Source organism: Balaenoptera physalus, assembly GCF_965194825.1.
Source record: "Balaenoptera physalus genome assembly, chromosome: 17".
Taxonomy (NCBI): domain Eukaryota; kingdom Metazoa; phylum Chordata; class Mammalia; order Artiodactyla; family Balaenopteridae; genus Balaenoptera; species Balaenoptera physalus.
In genome coordinates, this window is record NC_138895.1 from 44,575,962 (window position 1) to 44,595,900 (window position 19,939).

Genomic DNA, 19,939 nt, shown 5'->3' on the forward strand with positions numbered 1-19,939 from the left:
AGGGTCACCAAATGCCAAAGCCAGTGAATACTTTTCAGTCTTTATCCTGTTGTTTACACGCCTTCCTTCTTGAAATTCTTTATTCCTTTGGCTTCCCTGGCATTTTTACTCATTTCTTCTCCCTGACTCTTCTGCCTTTTCTTCTTTGTGGGTATTTCCCTCTGTCTACCCCTTAAACTTGGTTTTCCCAAGAAGTTAGTCCTTGGGTATTTTCTGATTGCCCCACATTCTCCCTAGGTAACCTCATCCACTCATGGTTTTGACCACTACCCACCTAGGATGTGTTATTTCTCTCAAATATCTGGCTCCTATTCCAATTTCTGCCTTATACTTTGAACTTTTATAGCCAGTCGTCTTCAGGATACTTTGTTTGAAATAACTCTTTAGTTATACCCCACTACTAGGTTTTTCCACATGTATTCTTTCATATTGAAATGGCATCATCCGCAATTCCTCCTACCCGCTAACCTAACTGATGATCATTTCTGGATAGTCTTAGCTCCCTTCAAGCTACCTATCAGAATAGTCTCTGTTGTTTAAAAAAAAAAAAAAAAAAAAAAAAAAATATATATATATATATATATATATAGGAACTTTTTTAAACAAAAGGTAATTTTAAGGTCCTAAAACATGCTCTCACAAAACACTCCATGGCAGAATACTATTATGGATTTTTATCAGGCTCAAGTATTTCTAATCATGAAAGAGAAGGGTCACTATATATTATATAGTGCTGAGCAAACTAGATATTTTTTACATATTAAAAAAGTGAAGCCCTGAAACATGAATTTTGATATTTCAAGTTATTTTGTAGGAGCCTTAATTGTAAAAATGTGTCAGATTACATGTAGAGTTTATTTACTGTTTTTCTAAAAATATTTATTTATTTGGCTGCACCAGGTCTAAGGTGCAGCATGTGGGATCTTTAGTTGCGGCATGTGGGATCTAGTTCCCTGACCAGGGAATCGAACCTGGGCCCCCTGCATTGGGAGCATGGAGTCTTAGCCACTGGACCACCAGGGAAGTCCCTTTACTGGTATTTTTAGTCAAATCAATTTACATGAATTTACTTAATGTTACTGAAGATAATTCCACAAACTATGGTTCAGTAATTGAGTGGCTCCAGTCAGTCTTTATGTTAATTTCTTCTACACCTCTTAGTATCTACAATTAGAGGTTCAGTTTATCATTGTTAGCAAGTAGGTAGTTTTATATTTTGTATACTAGCAAAACTTTGTTTTTGACCAGACCTCTAATAACATCACTTTTCTGTTTTGGAAGATCAAAGCCATCGGCCAGACAGAATTGAACGCAAGCAACCCAGAAGAAGTGTTACAGCTGGCAGCGCAGAGAAGGAAAAAAAAGTTTCTTCAAGCAATGGCAAAACTTTACTTTTAAGCAGTTAGTTAAAATTTTTTAACTTTTATTTTTTAAACAATGGGCTAAAAATAAACAGTATTAAAAGATTAAGTTTATATAATACATATTTACATATTTAGTGGCGTTTTCTTTTCAGACAAAATACTGAAACATATTAGTTTAAAAACAAAAACTCTACAGAAGACTTCACACCATAACAATAAGCTTAAATTTATAATTTCTTCAAAGGAAGAAGAGATTCACATGCCCAGTAACAGAATAAACTAGTAATCTAGTATAATTTTTCTAATCAAATCCACTTTTGAGGCTGAAATTTCATTTTTAAAAAACTAAAATATTTATGTAGAAGTAGCTATATACAGCAAGTTCTTATGTCAAGGTTTTGTTTTTTTTTTAAATAAATAGTTTTCTAGGAGTCGTATACATTTACTGCTTTTCTGCCTTAAGAAAATACAAGTTTAGGTCAAGTGTTAAGCTTTATCACTTTGACACTGTCCTTAACTCATAATGTAGGAATTTAAAAAGGACCTTAGCAGTTTTGCAAACATAAATAAAGCCTTAGTCACACTAAATTGAGATAACCCTAAAGATTTTTTTTTTAGAGTAATAAAGTGACTTTCTCATATAAATAGTTTGAAAGGGTACTTAAGTTTTTCGCCCAAATTGTGATGTACGAAAAAGTTATTATAAAGCAACTTATACGTCAAAGCCCCATGGAGGAGCCACAGCATTTATCTTGTTTATAATTTCTTTGGTATTCCCACTGTTTAGAGCACAGTTTAAACACCATGTTCATCTAAGATTTACTGGTTAAAAATGTTATGGCAAGGCAAATAAAAATAGTCAAACAGATTAAAGTTCACCATTTTTAAAAATTCAAGTTTTATATAGCTTGCTACAGCAGCTATAGATAAATTAGTCACCTTATTACAAAACTAAACCTTTGTAAACAAGTTTAAATTTTATTTTCAAGAACCAAATTGCACTAGTTAAGAGTTTATAAATTTTGAGAATCTAAAAACTAGATTCAAAGTACTGTATCACTTAATGTACCCTTTAAGGTAGCACTTATCTAGTCCAAAACTCCAATGATGAAATTCCTAGTTTATCAAGATAAACACAGTAACACCATATCAAAAAAATTCTTATGTCATGAATCATGGCTGGCTTCTATCCAGTCAGTGTTGGGAATGAAGTCATCTTTGTAAACAAGTCCTGCTGTTTCTTTAAACAGCGAACATAGGAATTAAATTTCCTCCGTAGTTAGTGCCAATTTTAAGTGGTTTTTTAAATCAAAGAATGCCAGTGAAACTTCTGAATCGGCCAGGACAGCCACAGCACTATTTTCCTGTAAAACTTAAGTAGTTAAGTTCTATGAAATGCTACGCAGCGCTTCATCAGTTCCAACTTGTTTGCTCAGTTAACTTTAGTGTTTTCCTGGTGGTTTTTCAGTGCTCTTCGGTGGTGTCATAATGCCTCCATTGCAAACTGGTGACAACTGTCCCCCCTTTCTGAAGGTGTTCATATAATTTACTTCATCCTATACATGTGAAGAAATCACGCAGAGATTAACAGCTAAGATAAAGCATTGATATGGTAAAACAAAGTCAAACCAGACTTCTGTGTACTAATTTGAGACTACTTAGGCCTAATATAATCATCTCTTTATGTGTTTGCAACTGTGATTAGTCATATTTTAGAGGTTCAACTGCCTGCAACTTGTATTTTTAAAAACTCTTACCTGGACTATTGGCATTAATCTTGAGACACTTCACAAATCTTGCTTTGACTTCAAAGTTATTTTATTAGCTTTTCTACATTTTGAAATCAGTGTGCCCATTGGAACTTTCTATCCCCTTACCATCTTATATAACTGCTTGAAATATTATTCCGTAGTATCCTTACTATCAGTTTCAGTGACTTACCAAATAGTAAGACCAAAAAACTACAAGAAACATACCAGCATAGCCAGATAATTTGTATGTGTCTGTATATTGTGTCTGTCTTCCATAGAAATCTTCTTAAAAACCTTCAGCTTCACTGGGCTAGTACTTTTTACTATGCTGACAAAAGGCACCATCCAGTCTACACATTCAGAAATGTTGTCCCATTCCAAACCTAGATAAAGAAAAGTTAGAAAAATGTGAAGGTTATATCAGAAACATACGCCTACTTATTTGCTTGTGCTTCAAAATTTAAAGATAGTTAATTTAAAATTCATGTAAAAAAGGAAACCAAAACAAGCACATAATATAAACCAAAATCAACAAGTTTATGTGGGATTAGCAGATGTAAACTACTGTATATAGGATGGATAAACAACAAGGTCCTACTGTATAGCACAGAGAACTATATTCAGTATCCTGTGATAAACCATAATGGAAAAGAATATAAAAAAGGCATGTCTCTATATGTATAACTGAGTCACTTTGCTGCACAGCAGAGATTGGCACAACGTTGTAAATCAACTACACTTAAAAAAAATTTTAAAAAAAGAACAAGTTTAGCAAGTCAAAACAGACTATCACTCTCAAATATGTTTATAATGTCACTATTTTGAGGGAGAAAAAGACTTAGAGCTTCTTAGCCAGTACCTGCTGCATAGGAAACTGAAATTGTCAAAACCCAAAGAACTCTTTAATGTGGAGCTATAATTACATTGACTAACTTCAAATGGATTTAAATTCCATTAGACCTTATTTTTTGTTTGTGGATATTTATTGAGGATTAGAAAGTACTTCTAACAGAAGGGAAGATAATCGCTAAACTGCTAACTCTTTTCCATTAAAATTTTAAATTCTTGTTTAGCAGGATGCTAAGTTCAAAATAGTCCCTTTAAAAGTTGTGAATGGATAAGAAGAGAACAAAATATACTGTTTTACCTGAGGCTTTCTTAACCACTTCAAGAGAGGTAAAATGGCACAAGGCAGCAGCAGCGAGTATTCTGTACTGGAACTCTAATGAATCGATGGCAAGAATACACAGATCTAAAAGCTAACAGAGGAAAAAGTATAAGGATTTAGGAGAAGGATGAGTACTACATGTCACTACTAAACATCCGTCAGCTAACATTTTAGTTTGCTTATGATGTGGACCATATGCCAAGAATTGCTAAAACTACAGGGATCCAAAGAGAAATAAGCTGCCACCCTGAAGGAAGTTCAGTCTTGTTAATAAACAAGTAAAGGATTGTTACGACATAGCATGATGTGTACTATTAGGAAGTGCACCTGATCCAGAGTGGGAAAGACAGGGAAGACTTCTGCTTAAATGAGTCTTAAAATACAAGGTAGCCAGGAAGACTGGGAGGTAGAGAATGTTCTAGATATAGGAAACAGAATTTACAAAGATAAATGAGAAAGGATTACTTTTCTTTGGAACTCAAGTAGTTCAGAACACATAAGGTAAAAAATATGAAATAAGGAATATCTTTCCTTCATTATTTTAAAAAAAGGGGGTTGCTGGAGAGGCATGGCCTAGGTTAGATCATAAAGGGTCTTTAAGAAGTCAGAACTTTAAAGTTCTTACTGATTATTGAAATTACTAGAAGATTTTAAATCAGGGCAATTACATTTTAAGAACAATCCCTTAGACTATGGTGAAGCAGAAACACAAGAAGGGAACATGTTTCTAAATAGATGAGTTAAGAGGTAGTACAATCCAGGCAATAAGAGATCTGAACAACGATCAGTGAAATTGTGTAAAAAGGTTAGATTTCAGAGGCCTGAGGTGATACCTGTCCAGTGAAATAAAACTTATTTTTGTCCCCATGGGTCCAGAAGACAGAAACACGAGTAGAGGAGTTGGAAAGGAATTATTACTATTATATACCTCTAGAAACTTTCCACACTGTTTATCAGCTTATCAAAGGTTTGCCCTATCAAAAGCGTTTAGCTGCTTAGGATAATCTGGGATGCTAGGAAATCTGATGGAAAAAATTAATATGACTTCATTAGAAAGTTCTACAAAATGAACCAATTCTAATATATTTACTGATTCTCCAGTTTTAGTGTTCATAATGAGTTTACTAGATTTAAAACACAAGTTGAATTTCAAAGTAGGTTACTTAAAACCCATCCAGAGGAGTACCACAGTTTCTTCAATTCCATGTGTAAGATTTTCACATCCTACACAGAATAAGAATCTGGGTGTTCTTCACTTATATATGGCAGGTACAGCAGCCTTAAGATCCTACTTATGAGAAGCAGGCAGGAAAGAATGGTACCGTTCTCCTGTAATTACTTTCTTAGAATATTTGTTATACACTGGCCTAGGAAAGTTTAATTTAAACTTAAATTTTTAAATAATGTTATAACTAAATTAGGTGATTTTAATTTTAACACGTAAAATAGGTTCCCTGTGTATTCAAATATAAGAGAGTAAGATAATTTTACAGAATAATTTCACACTATTATAAAACCTAAAACAACTGGCTGAAAAATACCTTTCCCCATGTTACATCAAAAAGAGGTATTTAACTCTCTACCTCATACTCCTAAAGAGTAAAAAGTGCTCATAATATATTTAAACGCAAGTTTTAAAACTTTGTTTTCTAGAATTTTCAGTAAGCAATGTAAATATTGGGGACAGAATTTTATGCATCAGAAGTTTTGTTCTAGTTAATTAAGGAATGAGTTTAATTCAGTATGCTGTCATTTTGTGTAGCCTATTTAACACTATAAATACACTAAACAAAACCTGTAATTAAAAACATTAGCAAATATTCAATAAAAATATCAATACCTGAGCTATTTGAATGAACTTTTCCTGAGAATACTGAGGTAGAAGAACTTTAGGAGCATCTTTAAGAGCATCAACTTGGAGGAAGAGATTTAGCCAGGAGATGACTGTTACAGGACAAAGTTCCCATTTTAAAGCCTGTTAATGAAATTAAAATGCCTGTTAATAAATGTAGGTATATATACCACATTATATAGGTACTTCCTTAAATAGTCATTTAAGAAACTTTTTGCTTTGGGCATGTTTCTTCCTATTTTCATAACAATATTTATAGATACCTCACAATCTAAGGCTGCTTGTGTTTTAGTCTATTATTGATACAGACCCCTTTATTATTCTCTAGTTATCTTTATTGACAAAGTTCCTTGGACCTATTTTTCATTCCTACTTTTCTCATTTCTTGCAGCCCCTCGTCTTCCAAATGTATTCTCTTCTTTATCGAAACTGCCCTTTTAATTTTATTCAATAACTCCACAGCTAATTCCATTCAGATCTCTGAAGAACTGATTCTACACTTTTTCTTTCTGTGATCTATAATGGCTTCTGTTCAACATGTAAAAGCTAAAAAAAAGACAAATCCTAATTTATGATATCTTTCTCTCCATGAAGCCCTGGGACTTTACCATTTATAAGAAGTCAAAAATAATTAGGAGAGAACAGAGAGTCTTAATGCCTGTAGGACCACCCAGAGAATTCCATCTTCCCATTATATATCCTCCTTATACTATACTTCAAGTCTGAATCTGGATAACTTTGTTACTAGAACATAGCAGAACTATATTCAATGTCTTATAATACCCTATAATGGAAAAGAATCTGAAAAAATATATATATATAAAACTGAATCACTTTGCTGTACACCTAAAACTAACACAACATTGAAAATCAAGTATATTTCAATAAAAAAATTTCTTTTAAAAAGAACACTATCAGCATGCCAACAAGATCCCATTCTTACTGAGCTATCAATCTGAATGTTTATAAACATAACAAGTTTATAATGTATATAGATATCTTGTAAATGGAAGTCATATTGATTGTTTTCTTGTGTCCAATTTATAAAACCAGGATGCTCAAATTTCATAACATACTTTCTAGTAGCTAACATTCACCCTTTAATCTCTAATTCAAGGCCCAATTAAACATCTTAATGCTTCTCTACCCTTCTATTAATAGCCCTTCCCATGCATATAGAAAAGAAAAAAGGCAGTGAAATAATTCTCATTCTCCACCTGCTGGAAGAAGTGGAAACTCAGAACTAAGATTTGAGAATCACTGTTGGAATTCATTTATATACACATGCTATGCTAACTACCTATAAGTTTTGAAAGTGTTAAACACTTTTAAATTAAGAAATAATATTCTCAATATAGGAAAATTGAAAGATACAGAAAAAGAGAGTTTACAGGTTAAGCAAATTCCCTTCCCATCTTAGAACTAGATCCTAGTACTAAAATCTCAGTTTTGACTACTTAACATTGTAGTCTTTGAGTTTAGTAAATTACAGAGTTATTAAATTGCAACTAGAAATAATAAAGATATATTATTACCTTTAATATAATGAGTTCCATCCTTAAGATATCCTCTTCACTGCAAGCACCATCAGTGACATAAGCAAACTCTTGCAGCTTAGGAGCGTAGATTTCCTTTAAAATAGATTTAATTAATATCAAGCACAGTTGAGAGTGAGATTAAAACAATAGAATTATATACAAACCAATCTAGGCTTCATTTTTAAAGGACAAAATGATTATAAATCTTAATAAAATAATTCTACGATAGCCAAAGCAACCTTACCTTTAAAGATATTTTTCGTATCTGGGTATCTAAATTAGCCAGCCAACTATATTGATTGAAACATTTTTATAGAACTGATTTTGAATCTTAGTTAATAAACAATTAGACTATTTTAACCAGTCATTTCAGTGACTGGTTAAAACAAAAAGCCAAACTTGTTTTAGGATTGCCTGGTATATCAGACTAAAACAAGATACTCAACAAATAAAGTCTAGAAATTGGAAACATTAACTTTATCCTAGTACAAAAGTATGGTTATTCAAACAATAATTTGTGCAGTTTGGTTGATGACAGGTCTGTCTTAACAGTTCAGAGAATAACAATTAGAATGATCAGAGGAGTAGAAGAGATGCTGCCACAGATGAGAACAGGCTAAAGATCAAGATTTCAGTCTAGAAAGGTATCTGAAACACACAGTATGATTTCAGGTAAGGATACACTGAATACAAACTTATTCAGCAAATTTGGCAGAATTTGGGGATAGCCCTTAAGGCTCAAAAGACAAATGTGGAAGAGGAGAAAAATACACTTGAGGAAATTAATGCATGATCCACAGTCCCTCTTCTACCCTCAAAACAATACAGGCTTCAAAAATTTCAGATGAAGGTACTAATGATATGTGTTGAATTTAAGAAAAGTAGATTGAGATCATGTGAAGGAAAATCTCAGGCAGGAAAGGTGTTTCCTTCTATCCTAGCACCATCATCAGATATAAAAATACTAGGCTGGATATAGACCATTATTCTAACCTAACATAGCATTTATTGCATTTGATTGGTTAATTAGGTTTCAGAGACCATTTTATTGAATCCAAGTGCCATAACTAGGTATAGAGAGACAGTGTTGGTCTTTCTGTTTGGCACAGTTAGCCATGGAATATTTCACCTAGATACTAGCTCCAGAATCAAACCAGAGACTTATAATAGGCTCAGATACTTTGAAGGGAACCATGATAATTATCCTTCCACCCAAATCATAGTGTTCAGAAAATGTATTGGAAAAAACTCACTCATCTTTCCTAAGGATTAACATATCAAAAGTGGTACACAGTATTCTCTGGGATTAATGCATTGGTTAAGACAAAAAAAGTTTGCGGTAAATATATCTATGGATAAACTTTGAGAACTTACCTCAAGTTTGGAAGCAATGAATAATGAGGTAATTCCAATGAGTTGAAGCATATTTTTATTTATATCCTTTTGTGTCAACATAAATCTATCAAAAAAGTCTTGCGCAAGATAAAATGTTTCCCTATGAAGTGTGTATACTTCACACACCTAGAGAAGAATCCATTTAAATATTATTCCATTAATTTCTCCAAATTAGAAAGTTACCTCTTAGCATACCAGATTTCAGAACACTTTCTGAAGCCCAACTTGCTTTTTAGGATACCAAAGCTAAAATGGGGGAAAAATTAACATGTGCTAATAGGATAAATCTATTACAGTCCTCTTAGTTGTATAGGTTTTTTTCACATAGACTTACTGTGTTTATTCCCAGATACATTTACACTTTTGCTGACTATGGATGAGTACTTTTTTCCTATTAAGTTTCTAATTTCTTTAAAATTAATTTTTATTGAAGTATAGTTGCTTTACAATGTGTTAGTTTCTACTGTACAGCAAAGTGAATCAGCTTTATGATACATATATCCCCTCTTTTTTGGATTTCCTTCCCATTTAGGTCACCACAGAGCACTGAGTAGAGTTCCCTTGGCTATACAGTAGGTTCTCATTAGTTACCTATCTTATTCATAGTGTCAGTAGTGTATATATGTCATCTAATTTTTATTGATGACAAATGGGTACGTTTTTATGCTTAGTTTATACTCTAATAGTTCCAATTGATTCTCTTCATCATTCTACATATACATTTAACTACAAAATGACAACTCTGTTCCTTTCAATGTTCTTACCTCATTTAAGAATTATAGAAGAAAACTGAATGAATAACAATGGTGATTGACAAAATTTTTATCTTATTCCTTGTTTCTGACTATAATGGGAATTCCCCTAATGTTTCACTATTGTTATTAATAATAAGTAGTATCTGTCATTTCCACACTTAATATAGGGAAAGCTTTTAATTCTCAAAATAACTTCATGAAGTAGGAAACAGAGGGACAGACATACATGAGTTTCTAATAAACACTTAATGTGTTAAGGAAATCTATCCCTAGTTTATTGCATATTTAAAAATCAGGAATGTATACTGAATTTCAAAAAATAACTTTTACATCTATGATATATAACCTGATGATTTTCTCCCTTAAACTATTAATAGATTTTCAAATGTTGGACCATTTTTGCATTCCTAGATTGAAAGAAATACTAAGACAAAGTAGAGTTTAATGCTCTGCTGGATTTTATTTATTATATTATATTTGGTTTTGTATATATAATCATATATTTAAGGGAAAATAGGGATAAATTTGATAGACAACCACTGAATAAAAATCAATGTAACATAAAAAGGCAAAATAAAGTAACATCAACATAATTGTGCTTAAGTTGCATCTATGATCATTAGACATTCAGAAAAGTCAAAATCCAACTACATTCTTGTACACACGATTGAAACATAATCTTCCCTTCTAGTCAGAATAAGGAATAAGATGACCTGACTCAAAAGGACAACATTTTTGTAGTCTTAACGAACTTTTCTGATAGCTTCTGAGATCTATTCTGCCATGTGTTTCTCCACCAAAAAGCCTGTGGTAGTTCCCCCTTAGAGTTCATTGTCTCTATCTATATTAAAGACAGGGAAACTACAGAACAAATATCCAAGGGCTGGGGGAACATTAGTTTGTTATCAATATAAGTAATCATCTCAATAATTTTAGAGATTCTTTCAGAATTATTATCCAGAGAAAGGGAATGGGCCTAAACAAGAGAGGGCACAGATATTTAGGGACTTCTGGATAACTATTATTCCTTTTGATTAATGGTACAGCTCATTTCTGAAAGGAATAGAGGGATATAACAAAAGCAAGCTACATGGAGCCTTGAGGGCTTAGGGCTACTGGATATTCAAAGCCTCCTTATCATTTAGGATATAGAAATTAGGATTCCAAATCATAATTTGATTTTGGTGATGAAGAAAAGGACTTCTGAGGGTCCTGAAGCCTAGTCCTGGTTCTTTACATTGCATAGCAGAATTAAAAACCTTGTCAAATTCTGTTCATCTTGAGTATCCTTGGCACCAGGCACAGTGCCTAGTACACAGCGATACTCAGATACCACAACTTCTGAATTGGGTTTGGGTTGTATGGGATCTAGTGGCTGTGTCCTCATGATTTTACTCTTATCAAGCAGTCAGTTTCCATTTTGGTATCCTCAACTACAGTGAGTAGGCCCCCCCCAGAATGGCTCCTGGCAATAGGTAATATACCATGAAGGCACATGGAAAGCATATTTATGTCTAAATATTTTTCCACCATACATACAAAAAAGGAAATTTGTATTGCTGGAACATACCTCTAAAAGCCAGTCTAGAAGTATTGACCTCATCTGTGGTTCCAATTCAGAATGCAGAACTTCAAAATGTTTGTCATGAACATATCTGGTCTCTTTTTTTAACATGTTTAGCCAAACATCCTGTGAACATCCCCAGCTATGGAAAAGGGCAAAATAATTGTGTGACCTACATAATATACAAGCTACCTGTTTCACATAGAGTAAACTCAACTTTCAAACACTGAAATCCAACTTTGAATTAGAATTTGGAAGGACAACCTCTTAAAAGTAAATCAGGAAAAATTGCTACTTTTAGAAACCATTTCTTCAGCATGAAATTATACAGCAAGAACTTGGACTATGAGAATCTAAATTGACAGATTTCAAGAGTGCTTTCTAGTCCCCATTTATTTATAATTTACAAAGGCACCTGTTTAAGATAACCATGTTTTCTCAAGAGCAACACTAAAAAAGTAAATATTTAAAGCATATGATCCCAGCAGAGACAGTCTCAATCACCTCCAAATAGATCATCACTACATTACAGTGGGGTTAAGGTGGGACAGTATGGAGAAGAGGAAGACTGGTGAGTTTAAATGTATGAGTCCATTAATTTGCTTATTAAAGCCAAATAGAAATTATTACACTACACATTTTATATAATTTGTACCTCTTAGTCATTCATCAACTAGAAAAAAAAAAGTATAGACCTTAATAAGTAGGTTTGGTAAGAAAAATAGCTGATCTATCAAATGAAAATGCTGTACATGTTAAAATTCTTCCATGTTAACAATTTAGGTAAATTATTTAAACTCCATTAAAAAGGTGATTCAGGGTTTCCCTGGTGGCGCAGTGGTTAAGAATCTGCCTGCCAATGCAGGGGACACGGGTTCGATCCCTGGTCCAGGAAGATCCCACATGCCGCGGAGCAACTAAGTCTGTGCGCCACAATTACTGAGCCTGTGCTCTAGAGCCCGTGAGCCACAGCTACTGAGCCTGTGTGCCCTAGAGCCCATGCTCCGCAACAAAGAGAAGCCACCACAACGAGAAGCCTGTGCACACCGATGAAGAGTAGCCCCCGCTCACCGCAACTAGAGAAAGCCCGCGTGCAGCAATGAAGACCCAACGCAGCCAAAAATAAATAAATAAATAAATCTATAAATAAATAAATAAATAAATAAAAAGGTGATTGAGTTCTTCTGATAAGGCTTACAGTCTTCAGCAAGCAAGTGAAAATAATGATATAGAATCAATGTTTTAAATACCCATGTCATTTGCATATAGCATTACTGTCAGATAAAATAATATATGCTTAAAGACTAGTAAAAAAAAAAGCAGTTTTTCTACAAGTTTTTCTATCTTATAATGAAGGCAAAAAATAACTCAAAATAGCACCATATATTACATCAGTAAATTTTAATCTCCGACATTAAATTACTGAAATTTTTCTTACCTTAAATCAGGCAAAGGTGAAGGATTAATGAAAAGATTTTTAAATCTGTAATTTGTAAATCTGGAGAAGTCGCTTGTTCCTGTTTCTTTGTGGGGTGTTTCAATGATAATGCAAGGACTGATCCCCCCAGATAATACAGGTGGCCAACAATTCTGTCATTTAAAAAAAATAAAAATATCTTTGTGAAATAGGAAACCAGCTTTTGTCTTGGATCTTTTATAAATGAAAGCTAATACTTCTAAACAGTCTACATTTTTCCCCAAACACCATCGTTAGCTAACATCGCTGACTAAGCTGACATACATATTTTATAAATAAGCCATATAGCTCATTTCAATCTTCATAAAGAATAACAGGTAGGATGTTTTAGACAAAATACAGTTCTGGAAATACAAGACGTTAGGTATTGAGGGAGAGGAGAAACAACAACAAAACACGTGTGTAGTCAAATATTAATCACTTTCAAGATTATAAAATTTTCCCTCTATGTTTAGCAATAGTGGCCAGGGCACCTTGCTTTATAGACAGCTACCCCCCGCCCCCCACTCGTTAAGGCCTGTTCCAGTACTTTCAAATACAATACAAAGACAAGACCTTAAAAGTGGAAACAATTACTTAAATACTTAAAGGACCTTTTCGCCAGTCAATGCTGGTTTCAAAGAGAACCACTGTTTCTAAAGTGTCTTCTGTACGACACATAGGAAGAATAGGTAGCAAAGGGCTGGGTGCCAGTCTGTCAGTGACCTCACATCCTATTTATGCCCTAGGAGCAACCATTAGGACTCTCCACTATAGTCAGACAGGGAACAAAGAGCAGTCCATTGGACAGATTAGGCGGGCCCTGGTGCACCAGGCAGCTCCTAGAGGGAGGGATTTACAAAGAGGAACCAGCTGCGTCAAGGCTTACTCTGTAGCTGTAGTAGGATTCAGGGACATAAAAACCACCCAAAGACAAGCGCCTTCCCGCTGACCTCTAGGGGCATTAAAAGTGTCAGAGGACCCTTCCTATCACAAAGCAATAACACAATTCTATTCTTTTTTGTCCTGCATTTGTCTCCCCCAAACTCAGCCCAGTTCTGCATTACCCTAATCTCATACTGATGTTTCTTGATGACCTTCTCCTCTTTTCTTTTTTTGACATCCTGGAAAATAGAAAAGGCCATTGTTAAACTAAGGTCCCTGCAAGGAATCTTCTCTTTCTCCTCTCTCTCTTCCCCCCCTTAACTCACCTGGGCCGTTTTTCTCTTCTTGGCCTGAATTATCTGGGTTTCTTGTGGGGAATCCGTCTGACTGGGCTGGGGCTGCTGTTTAGCTTGTAAACGGCTACTATAGAGTTTTTAAAAAGGAAGTTTAATTAGTAAGTGACGCATTTCAAAGGCAGCAGCCAACTCTGAAACATATCTCCAAGAAAAATAAAGTTACCTGCGTCTTGACATTCTCTTCTTTCAGGTGTATGAAACCTCTGGAGGGGAGAGGAAAAACCAGAGTCAAATACATTGTCATCCATACTCTCCAAGGGCCATTCAGAGGTTATAACTAAGTCCCTCAGGAGATGACCTGAGCCGTCTTACCACGATGATTTCTGCAGTATATTAGTGCATGATTTCGGACTCATGCTTTTGGACACATGCCTGCATTTCCTCAACGAAATGTACAGCCCGGATGAGAGCGTCTTCAGAAATTTGCAAACCACCCTCAGCGCCCGGAAAGCGCAGGGAGGCAGATGGGTCTCTTCTGCGTCCTGCAGTCTCTCCCCCGGACAGCCCGAGTGGGGCTTGGGCAGCGCCCCTACTTCCCCCCTCCCATCCTGCCCGAGCCGCGGGGAGAGGGGGCTGTGGAGGCGAAACACTGTGGAGAAGCCGGTTCCGCGCCAATTTGGAGAGCGGCGGTGGCGGGGAAGCAGGGGGCGGAGGGAACTTGTGTCACGTCCTTCAGTCTCCTTTCCCTCCTTCCCAGCCCCAGCGGACCCTGCCCATCGCTTGGAGGGGCACCGGGACCCCGACTACAGATGGGGGATGGGAGTGAAGGAAAGGGAGTTCAATTAATAAAGGGGGAAACTGGGCTTGTGGGGGAACTTTTCTCCCCGTGAAGGAGACCCAGACCCCCATCCTCTCTCCTGCGGGATAGCTCCCCAAATGGGGATGGCAGAGAGAAGCCCCTAGAATGAGAGGCTTTCCGTGGCCTCCCACTTAGGGGCAGCCCTCCATCCACCGCCGCCTCCCAGGCCCCCTGCCAAGGGTCCTGACAGGGACGGAACGCGGGGACCCATCGACCCCAGATGCCTAGTTCTCAGCCCTCCCACTTTTCCTCCCCCAGGCTCCCGCCCGCGGGATGGATCGGCCCTGAGGGGGGGCTTTCTCTCCTCCCGCATCCCGCCCTACGCCCAAGCACCTCCTCACCGCCAGACCCGCTACCGCTCGGCTCTCAGCTGGCGCCGGCGCCAACCCAATATATAGGCCGGGCCAGGCCCGCCCCGCACGCATGCGCCTCAGACTGACACCTCCGGACAGTGCGCTCCCCTCCCCCGCGCGCCCGTCCGCAGGCCCGCGCGGCGCGCCCTGCCGTGAGTCCGCGCCCGCCCACCTCGAGGGGTCGCAGAGCCGGCTCGCCTAAGCCCTCGGTCCGCGGTCACCTGAACTTCACCTGCCTGTGCGGCGGGAGGGAGTCTCTCAGAGGCTCCTCTTCCGCAGCCCGGCTCCCCGCCGCTCGGCTTCATCTCCCGCCAGTTCGTTTCTGTCCCCTCCCTCTCTCAACTCTCGGACGCCGGGGGTGTCAGGCCGCGGCCTGGCCCCGGCGTACGGCCAGGTGGAGGCGGCTCGGGCGAGCATAGCGTGGCTAGGAAGTGGCCATCCTGTGGCGCACCCTGGCTGTCCCGCCTAGGCCTCCAAGAACCCGGGTTTTCCGAAGAGACTCGGGGACCAGGAGGGCCCGCCCCTGCGGGAGGAGCGCAGCGTTGGCTGGCGAGCTGGCCAATGGGAGGCGAGGACTGCAGCACAACGTGGAGCGGCTGCAGAACGTAAACACAGCCGTGCGCTCGGCTGGCCACGTGTGTTCCCGCGCGCCACCCAGTCCCCTGGGAGCACCGGCGGCCGCCTGTGGCACCCCAGGGCAGCCATGCTCAGGGATGCCTGTCGTGCACTTTGCTCTAGCCCGCCGACCAAGGTACGTATCAACCCTGTTTTCCCGCTCTCTGCTCCGCCGAGCCGGTTACCCTCCCCGTGGGTGGGTCATCCGCACCCCGCCGCCCTGCCACTGCCTGGCGGCTTCCCACTCAGTAGTTCCAGCGCAGGAAACGCTGGCGCCAAGCCGCGCGCTCCCTCTCTCCTCTCAATCTCCAATTATGGGGCCCCCAAGGGTAAACACCTCTCCGGAGTGGGGCCGAGGGTGGCATTGCCCCTTCCTCAAGAGAACAGTGGCTCTCCGGGGTTCACGCCGGGCGGGGAGAACGGTTCCACCACGTGCAGTCTCGGATCCCGCCCCGCCGCCAGCGCGCCCTGCAGAGCCCGCGCGAGCCGTCAGCGCGGGAGGGAGCCGACCGCCTCCGAGCTGTAATGGGAGGAGGCGGTCCGACGCGTTTCCCTCCTCTTCTCCCGTATCCAAAACTTGGGTTCCCTCGCTGCCTCTACTAACGCCCCGCTCCAGTGCGCACCAAGATTGGACATCTCCATGCCGTTGATACTCCGCATACTGGGTTTGCGGCGGGAGCAGTGGGGCTGGGGGACGCCGGCGGGAACAAAGACGCCCGGGGCGGAGGAGCCTTGCGAAGGCTTCCTTGAACCCGCGGCAGCTCGGGCCGGAAGCGGGCAGGCCGTGTTCGTCTCTCTGCCCTGACTCGAGTGAGCCGCTGGGAGAGGCCGAGGAGACCTGGCCGCCTGCGCCGACCAGGCGTTGCGGCCCAGGCGGGAGCCCTTCCCGAGATGCACCAGGAGGCGGCGGCGGGGACCATCCCGGGGTCCCCGCCCTGCGCCTTTTGTGTCGCGCCGCCCGTGCGGGGCTCAGAGCCTAGAAATAACGAGTGCTCTTCGGCCAAAGTCCTCTTTCAAGATTTTCCCTCCACAGTCTCGAGACGCCGGCAAAGTAATTGTTTTTCTCCCAAATTTACGCATGAGGAAATAAGAGTCTTGCTCAAGGTGACATGGAATCAGAAAAGACCCAGAATCTTGTCAGTCCCAAGAAATGTCATACTATTTATGATGCTTTGATGGCTTTCTCGGAGGGGTGAATTGGCTCTTTTTTGTAGTTACCTCAAAACGCCGTGCTGTTCCGGTGTAAAGCTTAGAGAGCTAACAGCGTGATAATAAGAAATGGGAGGCTTTCCAGCAAGCGCGGGTGACCTGAACATAAGCAAAACTGGTGGCCTCCATGAGTGAATTTGGTAGTCAAACCGAAAACCAAGCTTACAGTGTTGACGCCCATCACTGGGCCAACTAGTAGATTACTTGTAATTGAGACACCGTGATTAGAAGTGTTCTTTGGACAATGCCGTTGACTATGAAATGAACAGGGTGCAATCCTAGTAAAGGAGAAATTAAAAACAATCCTAAGACTGCTTTGTGTGGAAACGGACAGGGTGAATTCTGCCGTATTACAAGTACCTGGTCACTGGTCAAGTGGGACTAAAAAGAACATGTGCTTACCTTTCAGATGGAGGGAACTTCCCATGTTGCTCTGGCTGTAAGTTATTGGATCCCTCTGAGCATGCGTTTCCTCTAGAAAAGATAAGACGCTCATTTCAAGGGTTGTTTCAAAGATTAAATTTTATACTGTGTATAGAGACCCTCTCTTGCATGTGTACCTGTCACAGAGCAGATGCCAAGTGCTATCTTCACTCTCCTATCCACCCCCCTTACTAGTTTATACCCATAGAAATTAAGAAGTAGTTTTAAGGATCCTGAATAAAACAGGAAGCCGAATTATGAAATTGCTGTTTCCCAGAGTTTTGTTCTTGTAGTTGTCCTTCTGGGTACCTATTTTAGGTATCATCTTTCAATATGTTGTCTTTGTTTCATATTTGTATATGTTCAATTTTAGCTCCCTCTTTTTCTACTCATCCCAGTTTTAAAATTCACTTACTTTGAAATGTATGGAATTCCTTTATACTTGTAATAATTTTAGAAACTTTGGCATTTTCTAAAGTATACTTTCTCCATTGAAGATGCAAAGTTAAAAAACACCATGGTAAATAAAGTATTGGCCTCTACAGTGCTTTCATTTTCAGGAAAAAGAAAAAAAAAAAAAAAGATTCTTAGAAGGACAGATTTTTTTAAAAAAATCAGGCCCAGCCCAGTTATTTCTTGTTTCTGTACCTTTCCTGTGCCGTATCTCCTCTGTGAAGCCTTCCCAGACTTCATTCTCTGTACTCTTCGGTCATGCTCACCTCCCAGGACAATAATTACCAATTAAAATGTCTTTTATCTCCAACTAGGCCTTGGACCTTGCTTTGTTCATTTTTTTTTATAGCCAGTACCCACCAGTTCAGAGGCATGCATACATAATAAGACATTGGTAAATACTGAATTGAATTATGGATAGGATATCCCATTATAGAACTTTAATTCTGTAAGGTTAGAGTAATGGATGAAAATTATTCCCAATTAATATTAGGATTTTTTAAGTTAATAAACTGTTTTTTAGAAAAGTTTTAGATTTACAGAAAAATTGAGCAGGTAGAACAGAGCTTCCATGTACTCCTCTACCCTTCCCCACCACAGCACAGTTCCCCCATTATTGACATCTCATATTAGTGGGGTGCATTTGTTACCATATGAACCAATGTCGATGCATTATATTATTATTATAATGCAAAGCTAATAGTAATTATTAAAGTCCATGTATCATTCAGATTTCCGTAGTTTTACCCTAATGTCTTTTTACTGCGGCAGGATACAGATATCACATTTAGAAGTCATGTCTCCTTAAGGTTCCTCTTGGCTGTTGACAGTTTCTCAGACTCTCCTTGTTTTTGATGATATTGACAGTTTTGAGGAGTACTGGTCAAATATTAATATTTGGTAGGATACCTTTCTAGGGGAATTTATCCGAAGTTTTTCTCATGGTTAGACTTTCTCATGGTTAGATGGTTATGGGTTTGGAGGAAGAAGATCACAGAGGTAAAGTATCATTTTCATCACATCATATCAAAGGTACATGCGATCATCATGGTTTATGGCTGCTGATGTTGACCTTGATCACCTGGTAGTGATTGTCAGGTTTCTCCATTGTAAAGTTGCCCCCCATACCCTACCCTTTCCATACTCCACCTGCTCTTTGGAAGGAAGTCACTGTGTGCAGCCCACTCCTAATGAGTGGAATGTTATGCTCCCCCCTCCTTTAGGCTGAAATATCTACGTAATTTATTTGGAATTCATCTGTGTGTGAGATTTGTCTCTTCTCCCCCATTTATTAAGTCATTCAATGATTTATTTATATCTTTATCTTGTTGCTCAAGTTGTTCTACCTTTGGTCAGGGTAATACCTGTTTATTGTTATAGGGCTGCTTTGAAGTTAAAAATGAATGTGGCTAAATGATAATCAGCACTTCTCACGTAATAGGAGAGGAATAAAACTTTTCCCCCCATTTGATTAGACTTGCTTATTATCCCTATTAGCCAAAACACAACTATAGGAGAAAAATCCTTCCAAATTTTAATACTGGATTGCCCATCAGACTGTTCCTTTTATTGCCTCATTAAGGACATTTTTCAGTAAACTGGCTTTATTTTTTACATGGCAAGTGGTGGTACAATGACTCCTAGTGTAGTTTGGTGCCGCTGCCTTGATCTGTGCTAGGGCACCAACAGTTTTAAATACCATTGCACTTTCGTCATCAGAGCAAACATTAACACAGTGAAAAACACAAATGTCTTAATTTTATTGTGAAAATAGTAGTGACGTTTTGGTCCCCCTGAAACGGTCTTTGAGACGCCCAGACATCCATGGAACACACTTTGAGAACTGCAGACCTAGTTTCCAAACCAGAGTGCTGGGAGTCATCTTAGTCATTCCTTTCTTCTTTTTTCTGAGCTCCATAATTACAGTTAGCACTTCCTGAGTAAGATGTTGTGACGCTCTACTCTGAGCTTTCACATTGTATTGACTCCTGTAATCCTCCACC

At 38.8% G+C, this 19,939-nt stretch overlaps 2 protein-coding genes and 1 long non-coding RNA gene across 11 annotated transcripts in view; 2 read left to right on the forward strand and 1 right to left on the reverse strand.

Annotated features, from left to right (window-relative positions):
- INTS8 (integrator complex subunit 8) overlaps positions 1-1,490 on the forward strand; it is a 46,626-nt gene extending 45,136 nt beyond the window's left edge. For all 4 annotated transcript variants that reach the window (XM_082432691.1, XM_082432690.1, XM_082432689.1 and 1 more), the window contains one exon: positions 1,282-1,490. Coding sequence is in view for 3 of the 4 variants with exons in the window: in XM_082432690.1 (XP_082288816.1) it covers positions 1,282-1,398 (117 nt within the window). In the remaining variant the exon portion in view is untranslated. The remainder of the gene's footprint in view (positions 1-1,281) is intronic.
- On the reverse strand, positions 1,403-15,688 carry CCNE2 (cyclin E2). 6 transcript variants are annotated; one of them, XM_082432770.1, is made up of 12 exons: positions 15,473-15,688; positions 14,248-14,287; positions 14,055-14,151; positions 13,911-13,967; positions 12,826-12,977; positions 11,394-11,529; positions 9,048-9,194; positions 7,671-7,766; positions 6,124-6,258; positions 4,263-4,374; positions 3,341-3,498; positions 1,403-2,920 (listed from the first exon to the last, which is right to left on the reverse strand). In XM_082432770.1, exons 2-12 carry the CDS (start codon positions 14,259-14,261, stop codon positions 2,807-2,809), a joined length of 1,218 nt encoding a protein of 405 aa, XP_082288896.1. In that variant the 5' UTR covers positions 14,262-14,287; positions 15,473-15,688; the 3' UTR covers positions 1,403-2,806. The 6 variants fall into 6 exon arrangements, with proteins under 6 accessions (XP_082288896.1, XP_082288893.1, XP_082288892.1 ...); XM_082432767.1 differs by having other exon boundaries at positions 15,469-15,688; XM_082432766.1 differs by lacking the exon at positions 15,473-15,688 and adding an exon at positions 15,225-15,284.
- Positions 15,689-15,852: 164 nt separating this feature from the next.
- LOC309646459 overlaps positions 15,853-19,939 on the forward strand; it is a 34,304-nt gene continuing 30,217 nt past the window's right edge. The window contains exon 1 of the long non-coding RNA XR_014255381.1: positions 15,853-15,987. This is a non-coding gene — a long non-coding RNA (uncharacterized lncRNA). The remainder of the gene's footprint in view (positions 15,988-19,939) is intronic.

Coding starts and splice junctions, on each gene's coding strand:
- CCNE2 (XM_082432770.1), bottom strand. Junction 13,968..14,054: donor AGAAGAGAAAAACGGCCCAG/GTGAGTTAAGGG, acceptor TCTATTTTCCAG/GATGTCAAAAAAAGAAAAGA. Junction 6,259..7,670: donor TGGAACTCATTATATTAAAG/GTAATAATATAT, acceptor TTTCATTAACAG/GCTTTAAAATGGGAACTTTG.